This window comes from Saimiri boliviensis, chromosome 5 (genome assembly GCF_048565385.1).
Source record: "Saimiri boliviensis isolate mSaiBol1 chromosome 5, mSaiBol1.pri, whole genome shotgun sequence".
Lineage (NCBI taxonomy): Eukaryota > Metazoa > Chordata > Mammalia > Primates > Cebidae > Saimiri > Saimiri boliviensis.
Window position 1 is genome coordinate 125,059,618 of NC_133453.1, and position 13,704 is coordinate 125,073,321.

General features: G+C 53.5%; 1 protein-coding gene across 2 annotated transcripts in view; it reads right to left on the reverse strand.

Moving 5' to 3' along the window:
• RASGRF1 (Ras protein specific guanine nucleotide releasing factor 1) overlaps nt 1-13,273 on the reverse strand; it is a 128,544-nt gene extending 115,271 nt beyond the window's left edge. The window contains exon 1 of one of the 2 annotated variants that reach the window (XM_010350423.3): nt 12,604-13,273. In XM_010350423.3, coding sequence (XP_010348725.1) covers nt 12,604-12,879 — 276 coding nt within the window. In that variant the 5' untranslated portion in view covers nt 12,880-13,273. The remainder of the gene's footprint in view (nt 1-12,603) is intronic. The other variant, XM_003921695.4, reaches the window with a different exon arrangement.
• Nucleotides 13,274-13,704: the final 431 nt, after the last annotated feature.

Here is a 13,704-nt window from a genome sequence, read left to right on the forward strand (position 1 = left end):
TGTGACCCTTTCCCACGTCCTTCCCAGGGAAGTCACTCTGTCCTGTGACCCTTTCCTACATCCTTCCCAGGGAAGTCACTCTGTCCTGTGACCCTTTCCCACCTCCTTCCCAGGGAAGTCACTCTGTCCTGTGACCCTTTCCCACCTCCTTCCCAGGGAAGTCACTCTGTCCTGTGACCCTTTCCCACCTCCTTCCCAGGGAAGTCACTCTGTCCTGTGACCCTTTCCCACATCCCAGGGAAGTCACTCTGTCCTATGACCCTTTCCCACCCCTTCCCAGGGAAGTCACTCTGTCCAATGACCCTTTCTCACATCCTTCTCAGGGAAGTCACTCTGTCCTGTGACCCTTTCCCACATTCTTCCCAAGGAAGTCACTCTGTTCTGTGACCCTGTCCCATGTCCTTCCCAGGGAAGTCACTCTATCCTGTGACCCTTGTAGGCCACCCCAAGAGCATCTTCTGACCTCTGTCACAGCTGCTGCAATGCAGGACGTGCTCATCAAGGCTGGTTCCTCCCAGCCTGGCTGCACAATCTCCTGCCCCAGTGCACAGTGGGAGATTCACTAAGCACAGTATTCCCAAGTCGGGGAATACTTCGGGCATTTGTGGGGCCAGCAGAGGCCAATACTTCCACTGAGCAGGAAGTATCAGCTTCTCCTGTGTCCCGCTGGTTCCCCCACACCAATCCAGAAAGAGCTCATCCACCCTGACTAGTCATACCGCCTACCTCTCCTGATATGGCTTCACACAGGGTCAGGACCCCACTTCGTGACCTCCTTCCTAGCTCCAATTGGTTTCTTTCTGCCCAGCTCTGAGTTCTCGAGTCTTGAGTCTTCCTGGGTCCTGGTGACTGCCCCGGGACCTCTGCTTTGTCCCCGATCTGAATGTGTCTCAGGTCTTTGTCCATATCACCAGTCTCCTTTAGGGCCTGAGCCGTGCGTCACTCTGGGCCCCAACCCAGCCCAGAACGAGGCCTGCAGCCAGAGACTGACCTCCCAGGTGCCATGCTACCTGCTCGAGTACCGTCCCTGCGTGGCCTTGCTGGGAGTGCGGAGGCAGTAAGTAAGAGGACACCTGGGAGGTGACTGCAACCTCAGGGCTTAGAAGCCCTTGAAAGCCACCCTCTTTCAGAATCAGCCTTGAACGAGGCTGTGCTTGTCTCCAAGGCCTGGGAGCCCATGCCAGTGTGGCGCTCCACACTTTTGCCTGTGGAAGGGTCTCTGTTTTACTGTGAACTGCCCCAAGGCCTGGGCGCCACGGTTACAGATGAAACGGGTCCTGGTGGCTGTTACACTTGGCTGGTCCTGCACAGACATCTTTCAGTCTGTGACACCTCAGCCAGCCTGCCCTCCCCTTTTCCACAGCCCCCTTTCTCGTGCTTGCTGAATGGAGGCACCACCTTCAGTGTGGGTGTGTCTGCTCTTCCCCTTCCGTCAAAAAACTTGGTTGGAAATGGCCCATGCGCAGGGATATTTAGTCATTAACTGCAGCTCCATTTCTAACAGCAAAAGACTTTACTCAAGTATTCCTCATTCCTGGCCAAAATAAATAAATAAATAAATAAATAAATAAAAATGATAGCATGTCCATACCATGGAATACTATAGAGCCATGAGAAGGTGATCAGCCTACTCAGGGAATTCTCTCCACAATAGCAGAAAAACCTGGTGCACAATTGATACTACAATGAAACACGCATGCATGTGGCTGGACAGATGTTTGCAAGTGTGTGTGTGTATATATATATATATAAAATCCCTCTGGGAAGATGTATAAGAAACTGATATAAGGGCCACTGGGGGAAGGGAACAGAGTCATTGCAGGGGCATTGTCACTGTATACTTTTTTTTGTCTCTTTTGAATGTTGAACTATGGAAATGCATTGCCAATCCGAAAATGTAAAATAAAAGGCCATGGCTATCTGAGAGGGTCCAGTTGCCCATCCGTTCCCCAGGCTTCTTCAAGCTGCACCTTGTGTTACCTGGACGCCAGGAAACTTCTTCCTGGGACCCTGCCATTTCAGTCTCCTGGAGTGTGGTCCGCACTGAGCATGCTCAGCCTCCCTGCAGAGCCAGGAGATGCTGCTCACGGGGGCAGCCACCTCAGGGCTCAGAAGCGCCTGTGCCCTCAAGGTCACCATCACTTCCCTGCTGGTCGCCCTGTGCAAGCTCCTGGGACACAAGTGCTCTTTTTTTTTTTTGAGACGGAGTTTCGCTCTTGTTACCCAGGCTGGAGTGCAATGGTGCCATCTTGGCTCACCGCAACCTCCGCCTCCTGGGTTCAGGCAATTCTCCTGCCTCAGCATCCCGAGTAGCTACAGGCATGAGCCACCATGCCTAGCTAATTTTTTTGTATTTTTAGTAGTGACGGGGTTTCACCATGTTGACCAGGATGGTCTCGATCTCCTGACCTCATGATCCACCTGTCTCGGCCTCCCAAAGTGCTGGGATTGCAGGCTTGAGCCACCGCACCCGGCCAAGTGCTCTTGACTGAGCAACTGGACTTCGTCTTTCTGTGAGCCAATGGCTGTCTCATAATCAGCCTGTTTCCCTCTTGCTCAGGCTGCCAGGGAACTCTAACATGTGATTACTTGTGTCTCCTCATGGGTGCGCCAGCCCAAATATTGGCTCTTCTCCTGAAACACCAGCCCTTCCCCCCACCCCCAATTCCTTGCTGCCGGCAGATGTGACCAGAGGTGAAGGAAGCTGGATAGCCACTAGTCAGTGTGGGGGCAGGAAGGCCCATTGAGGGGACAAGGAAAGGGGTGGGAGGGCAGCAGCAGGCTTAGGGCATAGAGCAGCTGGGCAGGCTGAGGACACAACAGGTGACCAGACTCTTCCAACCTATTCCACTAATTTCTTGAGTTTGGCTAAGAGCCCAAGAGGCATCTAAACAAAGTTGATTATATTTCACTCATACAGTTAGTTACATTCGATTCTATTTCACTCATGTAAGATCCTGTGGGTTGGATCTTCCTAACAGGAAGCGTTCATCTTGATCAGAAATTCTCTAAATTTCTACATGGATGTTTTGAATACCAACTAAGGTTACCAAAAATTTATTCGTTCTTCTAAAACTGATTTGGAAAGGACTTTATTTTAAGATCTGAGTCGGATTTTTCCAGCTTGAAAAAAAAGTTCAACTAGGAAGTATCTTTTGGAAAATAATTGTCTCATGTTTCAGGGGAAAGAAATTGCACTAGCCCGGATGGATTAGTAAAATCTAGTCTTTAGAGTATAAATTACCTCATTTAACAACTGGCCTGAATGTCTACTGACCTTACTTACCCACCCAGAACCAGGAGGCGTGGTGCCGATTCCGACTCACATTTAGCAGTGAGACATCAGTGCCTGGCACAAAATAGACACTCACTAGGTATTTGTGGAGGGAATGAACTCTGTCTATTCAAGCTTCATCTGTCAAATGAGGATTGTGCCTCTCTCATGAAGAATCTCAGTCACTGCAGGGTCCGATGGAGGATAAATGAAATGCTAATGGTGAAAAAAAACTTTGTAATCTGAAAAGGTGCTTTAACTGAGTGCATGGCTTGCTTGGAAGGTATGGAGACAGCACTTGAAGCTTTCACGGGATGAGAATTTGACATTCCCACTGCTGCACCAAACCCATGGTGTGGGAAGTCCCAGAGAGCACGGGGCTGCTTCGTCTCAGGTTCTTGAGCTCTGGATGGTTTTAGTGACCCAGCATTACAGGCTTCAGTGGCTGAGTCACAAGCTGGGATGGAAGTGGAGGGGAGACCCTAAGTGCTCATGGTACTTCCCAAATTCAGGCCTTTGAGACTGCTCGGTTCTGCAGCCTCCTCTTAACTGGCTTCCTACCTCCAGGTGGGTTTCGTCCTGCTCATTCTCACTCTGCGGGGATCTTCCTAACAACAGATCGAAGCTGCCCCTTTCTCTCTCAGGAGAAAAGCTGCCCTGCACTGGCTCTGCACCGGGCCTGGGAAGGCCTGAACTTTGTGACATAGCACACAGGACTTCAGGGCAGCTTTGGTGTTCCCTGCAAAGTATAGGTCCCTAATCACCCCCCTGCTCCCTTCCAGGGCTGAAGGGAGTGCCCTCACTGGACTCCCATAGCCCCCACCCCTCCTTGGCTCTCCTGTGTGCCAGCAGGGATCACACTGCATTGTCACTGTGTGTTCACAGGCTGTCCCCTCACTGGACAGTGAGCCCCTCCAGGGAAGGCCCCTGCTGTCTGTCCCATCCTCCCAGTGCTAGGAAGGCATGGGCCCGGCTCCTCAAAGGCCCTTGTAATTCTCTGTTGAGCGAAGGCTGTCAAGGGAGTGTTAACATGTCAGGAGGACACTTGAGCCTTTAAAATCCTCTCCCCCTTGTTAATTCCAGGGAAGCCTAGTGGCCAAAATGCTTCTGTGACACTTGGTCAAGAATGACAGAGTCACTGAGCTTAAAGAAATGAGGGAGGCCAGGCAAGGATCCTGCCCCTGTAAACTCAGAGCTTACTCTCACACCACACACTCTTCGTGTCTTCATGAAACCACCATAAAACCTGCCTTCAGCTACGGTGTGTGTCCCTGATGATCAGATTTGCATATGAGAAAGATCATCCTGGCTGCAGAGAGGCCGAGGACTGGGGGTGGGGGCACACCGCGTGTGGGGAACCCTGGAAACCGTTAGCACCATATTCTTCTCTCAACCTTTCTGGCGCTCTGTGTCCAGGCACACAGTAGGTCTGCACTTCCGCACCTCTTCTGAAATGAAGCCAGGTGACGCACCCTGTCTAGGGAACTGTGCTCAGAGTGGACCTCTTCTGGGAAAAGCCAGAGAGCTCTGTCACACTCCCTCCCCTCCATGGAGGGGACCGTGGAGGCTGGCATCAAGACCAAGCCTCCACCAGAAGATCTCAGATTTTAGAATCAGGAAGACCTCCCTGAGTGACCATCATGAGCAGTGGCCTCCTGCCAGCCACACGGAGCATAGAGCACAAGCAGGAGGTGAATGTTAGTTGTGCTAATGGAGGTCTGGGGGTTGTTTGTTACTGCAGCACAACTCAGCATACCCTGACCAACACACTGGTTAGGAGGCGCCTGCGGAAGATGAGACCAGGTGAGAGGTGATGCCGACCTGGATCAGAGCAGGGAGGAAGAGAGGGACAGAGGGCACAGCTCTGAGAGATAGACCCAGGAGGGAAATCTAACAGGGCTTGGCGATCATTCGGCCACAGGCATGGAGGACGCTCCTGCAGCAATCATCTGCCCTTTCATAGGGGGTTGCTTATTCAGACCTTTCCAGGAACTCACAAGTTCTCTGAGCTAAGATTTCCATCTATTTTCATATGGAAGGTCAGGGCACAGTGCTGACCTGCTTCCAACCTGTGAGAGATCACAGGGACCTGGGTCACTGCTATCGTGAGGAACAGTCTTGTCATAAAGGTGGAAACGGAAGCCCCAGCTGCTGTAATTTACTGGTGACACCTACTGCGCTGTGCTATGGCTTTCTAAGCAGCATCGAGTTTAACACAGAGATGGGGAAACTGAGGCTCAGAGAACTTAAAAGCCTTCCCAAGCTAGGAGGTGGCAGAGCCAAGACTCAGAGCCAGGATCTAACGCCAGGTCTCCATGGTTGGAAATCCTCAATGCTGCCTCACCATCAGGGGCAAAATAACTGCTCAGCGAAGGAGGCTGGAGGCTGGAAATGAAGGCTGTGTGTGTGAGGGGCTGTACTCTCCTCTGAGTCGGGGACAGAGAGTGGGGGTGTCCACACCTCCCAGCTGCTCCCTGCACGACAGTCGCCCTCACGGAAGTGTTTGGGCGTTGGCAGAGTTCCGAACCTCTCTCAAGTCCACGCGTCACTAGTGCTCCTGCATAAACATCAGGGGGCTGAGTTCTGTTCTTGGCTGCGTGCACGCGGGCACTGGCTCCACGCTCCCACGGATTCCAGGGAAACCGGACTGTGGGGCGTGGATGCCCGCCTTGGTGTGCTTCCCATCAATGCTCAGGGGATTCAGAGTTGCATGATTCCCACCCAAGCAGAAACAAAAGCCGCTTTCACAAAAGTCACTGGTGCGACTGTGACACATTTTCACCTGCTGTGAATTCTCTTTCTTTCTCCATGTATTTTGGCAACAGACAGCAAGAAATAAGTCCCCAGCCAGTCTCTATGCTGTGTTTGTGGATGAAGATCTCAGGTTTTAGAAATAGGAAGACCTCCCAGGTTCACGGGCAGCTTCTCCACACACATGCTCTGTGACTTTAGCAACTGACAACGTCTCTGAGCCTCAGTTTTGTAATCTGGAAAACGGGTAAATAGTGATAACCTCATAGGGCTGTTGGAATAATGAAGGGAAGAGCTATATGTGAAGCATGCACACTCTGGTGCCTGGCACATAGTAGGTGCTCAATCAATGGTATCTATTTTCATTCAATATTTTTGATCTGGCATTTCAAAACATCCTGCTACAAAATTATATACATTTAAATCTGCATTCATACATGGCAGAGTTGAAGAGTTGAAGGGCATTTAGCAATAACTCATGGTGAGGGTCAAGCTTTTTAAAGCATTAGCAAAGATAAAATCTCATGTGGAAACCTAATATATAAAACAGTTAAAAATGGGACTGCTCTGATTGACATGGGAGTGTGGCCCCCAAGGCTCCTCAGAACGAGGCAGGAAAAACATTGATTAAGGGAAATCGAGGATTTGGCGACAGTGACCCAGTGGGAGAGAAGGGTCAAACCCTGCTTCTCCTGCTCAGCTTTGGCAAGTCCTATGAAGGAGGTGTGATGACCACCTGCCTGGCAGTGTTGAAAACTGAAATCCTACTATGGACAAACCACCAAATTCAACTTCCCACTGCTGGCTTCTTGCTCTTGGAGAAATACAAGCGAAGGCTGACCAGCCAGGCCAGGCTGTGAAGGCGCTGAGTGCAGGCAGACCCCAAAGCGATCTCGTGAGGCTCTGCCCAGCTGGCACTATCCTCAGCCAGCCTGCATGCCCCCTGCTGTGCACCTGGCAGCCACATCACTTCATTCCCTGGGCTCTGGACAGCAGACCCGCCACCCACGGAGCCTCCACACAGGCCCTTTTGTTCAGACCACGCCCTCAGCACACACCACACACTGTTCTCCTTGTGGGGCTCTGCTAGGTTCTGTAATAAGTGTCCTCACCATTCCGGATGGTGGTGTGGGGTGGGGGATGGGGAGGATTAAAGCCCTTTTCTGCCCTCAGGCTTCTTGAATGTGACCCCCCTGAGATTAAATGTGATGAGATCACTGCCACTCATCCTCTTCCACTGCCTGCAAACCTGCTCATCTTCAGCTCTCCCCTCTCTACGGGTGACATGCATCTGCTTGGTGGCCTCAGGCAGAACCGTGGACGTCAGGTTTGATCCTGTCTCCTTTTCTGTTGCAACCAATGCGATGGCAGGTCTTGGCAATTTTCTACCTGAGTCTCTCCTGGTGAAGTTTTTTTTTTTTTTTTTTAATCATAAAGACCCTGTTCCTTCATCCTTTCGGGGCTTCCACATCTATCTCTCACCTGGACTCTGGGTTCCAGCAGCTCCTGATGAGTCCCCTGCCTCCTGCTCTCCTGGTGCTTACATTCTAGTGGGGAAAAGGATGGTTCGCATCCACCCAAATACATGAAGTAATCACAGACTGTGATCAGCTGTATGAATGAAGAGTCCAGTGCTGTAAATGCACATGATGCCAAGGCGACTTTGAAGCTAAGATCTGCAGAAGGAGCTGTTCATTCTAAGGGCATGGCGGGTGGGAGATCATTGCAGGTGGAGGGAGTGACTTCTGCCACAGCCTTGAGATAGAAAGGGGGAGGCAAATGAAGGACTGAAAGATGGTGGCCTGAGCAGCATGAGGAAGGGGGAGAGTGGGATGGGTGGCACTGGGTTAGAGGGGCCAGCAAAGGGTGGATCTCATTGGTACTCCGGGTCATGGTTGGGCGTTTGAACATTTTTCTAAAAGCGATGGAAGCCACTGATGCTTTCACTGGCTTGGTTCCGTGATCTGATTTGCATTTTAAAAGATCACTTGCTTGCTGTGTGGAGCCGGGGACTGGAGTGCAGCGAGGTGGGATAAGGATGGGGCTATTCAATTAGTCTCAAGCAGGGTTCCATGAGCTCCTGAACCAACGCAAGGCAGGGAGAAAGAGTCCCAGGCTCTCTGGGAGGAGAATTCCCAGCACTTGGTGATTATTGTGGGAGAGAGTCTTGAGGAGAGAAGCGAGCTCCCTACTCAACTGTGAGTGTTTTGAAGACAAGAATTAAGTTTTATTTTTCTCTGTGTCTGCAGGACCCAGCACAGGCCTGGCACCGAGGGCCAAAATGTCTGCTGTGTAAGTAAACAACGTGGAATTTTAGTTCAGGCTTGTAGATGTACAGTTTGTCTCTGCTCCTCACCACACTGTCACCAAGCATGGGGGCAAGGAGCCAATACTCCCTTGTCCCACTCCAGGCATAATTACTGCGACTCTTCAACTCCATTCCAACTCTAGGGACACGTTGGGGATGGGGTGGGAGATGTGTACCTGGCAGAGTTGATTCTGTGGTCCCCACACCTGCTAGAGTTGGGCGTGGTCTGGAACTGTGGGGTACCCTTGCTGCTTTCCCAGAGATGCAAGCATCTAACAGTCTGCACTGTTGACACCCTACGTATGCCAGCGTCCCAGGGTTCTGTGTCTAAGGGCTGCTGCTTTTAGAGCAATGTTATTTTTCTACATCCAGCTTTTCATTTTTCTGATTGGCTGAGATGTTGAAAGGGCTGTAACTCCGAGGAGGGTGGCTTTGTGGAGACAACAGAACAGCTAGAGTGAGAAGGCCAGAGAACACGTCTCATCTCTGCCATTGACTTGCTGGGTGGCCACAGATGAAATTGTTTCCTCGTCTGTGAAATGGGCGTACTCATTAACCTCAGGGCTATTGCTGATCTGAATCTACCAGGCCAATCAGTAATGTGTCTGGTGCGTGCGGACCAGGAGTGGGGCTTTGTCTTGTTTCTAGGGAAGGGCACAAAGTGGGCAGACAACAGGTACCAAGAGCCCCCCAGGTTCCGGGCCTTCCGCCAACATCAGGTTCTGAGGTTCTGGCTGCAAGGATTTGTCTGAGACTCTTATGACCTAAGAGAATCAGGAAGAGCCTGATGCCCACTTTTTGACCCTTCCCGGTTGGGGAGAGGGAAAGCACTGTTGGAGTTGGTTGAGTGCCCTACTGAGAAGCTGGGGCTGGATGTTCTATTTCAGGGAGCTTGGAATGAGAGTGGGAAAGGCCAGGAGAAGTGTACGGAATACCAAGGGCCAACCCCTAGGGAAGCTGAACCCAAGCTCTAAGTCAATGGCACCTGGGCTTTCGCTGTGTGGGCTACAGGGCTGGGAGCAGAGGAGGTCAGGATTGAGTAAAAGACCCAGGCCAGGGAGGTGCCTTGCAGCTGCCAGATGGAATGGGGGGCATGGCTGTGCCAATCTGACTTCACGAGGCCTTGGGATCCCAGGCTAGAGTTCCTGGACATTGAAGCTGCATCAGATGCAGTCAGAGCAGCCTGGATGCAGCCACATGAGACTGCACAATGTCAGGACGCACCTGGGGCTAGTGCCAGGGCTCTCAGAGGACCTTGCATGTCCCACTATTAGAGCGTCTTCACAGGGTGAGGAGCTCACCCGTATCTATGTCTGTCTTCCTCAAGGGCTCATGGCCTGTGACAGTCAGCTTCTAGGCTGAGGACATAAAATATGGAATGAGCATATGATAGGCTAACAAGCCCCGCTCAATATGCGTTTCCTGTGCAGCTACTATGTGCATGGTCTGACTCTGCCCTGGCCACTTAGGGGTTCCCAGCCAAGACTTGGTTTCTATCCCTACAAAAACCATTCCTGGCCCTTCAGGGAGGAAGCTGTCTGCTTGGACGTTGGTAAAAATGGCATCCTGCTGAAAGCGATTCTTTATCAGATACCAGCTAGTCTAGTTAAACAGATGGCTTCATAGAGGCCTCTCCACTCAGGTGCTCTGTCCATGGCCAGCAGATTGAGTCAGAGCTTCTCACAGGCTCAGACCTGGTCACAGAATGGCCTGGAGTTGGGCATATCATATTGGCCTCTGTGGCTTATGCCACGGGGCACCCAAATCAAAGAGAAACGTGAAGCAGCTGCTGGCACATCAGTTTTACTCAAAGATGATAAAAGAAACAGTGATGGGTTTTTGTACATGATATGCAGCCTGAAGGAGCAGAATTTGGTTTTCCACAGGTGCCAAGCTTGGTCTAGAGTCAAATGGAACATATATTAACCTATGCGGTTAAAGTATGAGTCTTTAACAAAAATTTGTGCCCGACCATTCATCTACTTTTAACCCTGTCTTGTTCTCTTGGGCCAGAAGGGCTGCTCTTGTGAACACACCTGAGGATCTCTGACTGGTAGTATTCCAGAAAAACGATTCTGAACATGTGTGCATCTCCTATCAAACAGCTTACACTCTTATTCTTCCCGTGATCTGCTGCTGGCAGGATTCGATACCTGAGCCAAGAGTTGGACGATCTGAAATCAATGTAAGGGTCTCCTTTTCAGGAATTCTTAGGCATTGGATGAATTCTAGGTGTGATTCTGCCATGGATTTACTGGGTTGCTGGGTACCTCCCTTCCTTTCTTTGCCTCTCAGTTTCTTGGTCTGTAAAATGGGAAGGCTGTATCCTCGAGGTCCTGTTTAATGTTAACCTCTGGTGACCTGAATAGCTCTGTCCAGGTGGGCACAATTCAAATTCAACTACGATTCATCTAGATCCAACTATAATGTATTGGGAGCATATTTTCATATACTCTACTTAATGTAAGGCCCTCAAAACCCTAGAAAGGTGAGTGTTACCATCTTCATTTCGTAGATCACCAAATGGAAACTCAGAGAAATTCAGCAAGTTAAGAGAAGTCACACAGCTAGGAAGTCATAGAGCTGAGATTCAGTCTCAGGCCTATCTTCACGTCCAGGGGGCTGAGAACAGATCATATGAGCCCATACCAACTTGACTTCCCCCCACCCCTCCCTTCCTGCCTACCCAGGAACTCAGCTCTGGGATCTAGTGGGTTGAGGGATGGAGGGAGTTCTGGCTGGGGCTGGGGGATGCAGGCCCCTGGTAGGTATGGTGGACATTGCCTGGAGAGTAGCAGGTTGTAAAGGGCCGAGAGCAAATTCACTAGCCTGGCCTGGCTCTGGCTCTTGCACAGGAGTCCCCAGGTTCCATTTGAGCTTTAAGCTTAAGGAGCTGCCTGCCCTTTGCTCTTCTTTCCATCTGAGAGCCCCTGCCTACCATGAGGCTTGTCATCCCAGGGACCCACCCTCAAAAATTCCTGTCCACACATCCCAGTCCTCAGAAACCATCTCCTGACCCCAATTGACTGAGGTCAGGGAAGGAAGAGGTGTGTAGAAAGACCGAGCTCAGATCCCTGTCCTGACAATTGGAAGGAAGGCTTCAAGTGACGCTTTTATTCCAACCAATTCATTCGCCACCGGTCTGCGTCTTCATGCAGCAACGGCTTTAGAGATATCGGTTGTCTATTCAGAACCTTGGGACGGCCTCAACTACTCGCATGACGTTGGGCAAGTCAATTTCTCTCTCTGGGCCTCAGTGTCCCCATCTAAGCAGTCGCCAGCCGGTTGGGCCCTATGGATATCAGGTCCCTGCCGGTGGTGGCATTTTAGGATCCACAGTCATGTCATCTGCTTTACCTTCTGAGAGGCAAGAGGCTGGACCAGATGCTTTTGGAAGGCGCCCTCAGCTTAAAGGTGGCTCCCTTTGCAGGTGCCCCTCCTCCTTCACCCGGCCAGAGCTCCCTGTCAGATCCAGGCCTGGCTCTTTAGCCTGGCAGCTCAGGGAACCAGAGCGCAGCGCTACAGTCGCGACTGCGGCGGCGGCGCAGGGGGCGGGGGAGGAGAGAAGCGCCCACTTGTCCCGCGGCCTCCGCGGCAGCCCTGGCCCTAGCCCCAGCGCATCAGAGTGGTCCTTGGAATCTTTTGGGCTTGTTGCTCCGGCGGCCGCGGGGCTGGGAGCCCACCACTGCTCCATGGTACCGAACCGAACTGTGTAGCCCCGCAACCCCCGCCCAACTCCGCGGACCTAGCGCAGGCTGCTCTGCGCCCTCAGCTGCGGCGAGGCAAGGGCTGGCCGCGCTTGGACGCCTCCGACTTGCCCTTCCCATGCCTAAGCGCGGGGAATTACGCGTTCCCGGCGTGGGACAGACGATCGGGGCTATCAGGGCTGGGCGGTGGGAGTGGGGGTTGGGAACACCATTTTTGGCTGGACGTCTGTCCAGATTTTTCGTCTCTGTCTGGTCCTTTGGACCTCATCTTCCCCTGCATCTCCAGGTGTCGGCCCCTCTGTACCCGCCTCCCACGGGCTTCGTCCGGCGAAGGGCAGCCGCAGCCCACATCTACTCCCTGCCCTCGGTCCCTGCCCCCCTCTGCCCGCCGCAGTCACTCGCCCGGCTGGGAGCAAGCCTCCCCTCTCGCTGAGGGCGCGGGAACGCCTAGGGTGCCAAGACCGGAGAGGCCAAAGTTCGAGCTCCATCGGCCAGCTGAAGGCCCTGAACCCCCAGGGCCGTGGCCCGGACGCGGGGAGGTCGGGACGCGGCGCTCGCCTCACCTGTTTCTCCAGCGGCTCCTTGGCCGACAGCGCCGGCTTGGGGGAGGGCGCGCGGTCGCAGACGCAGCCCTCGAGCAGGTAAAGCCCCGAGGGCCGCGAGCTCGAGTCGCTCTCGAAGTAGAAGAGCAGGTTCTGCAGCAGCGCGAACCACTTGGTTTGCCATTTTGTGTTGTCCGAACTCCGCTTGCTCAGGTAGCCTTTGCGCGTGCCGTCCTTGCGCGCCAGCAGTCCCAGGGACGCGACGTGGCCATCGTTCAGCCGGATCCCCTTCTGCATGGTGCTCAGAGGCCAGCGAGACCCCACGCGCTTACATCTTCTCCGCGCAGCAGCCCCCCGTCCGTGCGCGCCGCGCGCTGCCTCTCTCTGGCGCTCGCTCGCTCGCTCGCTCGCTCCCTCTCGCTCTCCCCTCCCCCCAAATATCTACACTCCAGGATCTGGCGCCGAGCCGCGGCTTCTTGAATCCAGATGTACCATTCCCCGCTGGAACCTCTTCTCCGCTCCGCAGAGCCCCGGGAGACGCCGCCCGACCCTCCTCCCGCGCCGGGCAAACTGAGGGACTGGCGACCTGCGCGCTGGCGAGGGGCAGGCGGAGTCATGTGACGCCGATCCCTCGAAGAGCGCGTTTCAGCAGCGCGGACAGGGACACACGCACGCAGCCCCGCCGAGGCGCAGAGCCGCGCGCAGGCTGCACCTTGGCACCTCCTCCCCCGCCCCAGACACACGCGCACGCACAGCCCCTGCTCGCCCTCCCCCATCTCCCCTTCTCTCCTGCAGGGGTTAAAAAGCAAATCGGATCAATTTGCGTTTAACCCAGTGGGACCCCGCAGGCTCGCCACCCCGGGAGTTCGCGTCTTTGCGCCGCCGCGGCGCACTGTAGACCCGGGGTTAAGTGCCCGCCGTCATGTTCTCCCCCAGAGGCTCCCCCAGCCCGGCTTCTGTTTCCAACACGAGGTGGAAGGAGGAGGGTGGGCGGGCGAAACGGAGTGCGAGGGCGCCCAGTCCTCACCCTGGCAGAGTCCGCGGGTCACGCTGAGCCCCAGCCTCCCGCCCGCTCCCGCCGTTTCCCAGCTACCCGAGGGCAGGGCGGGGTGGCTGGGGTGG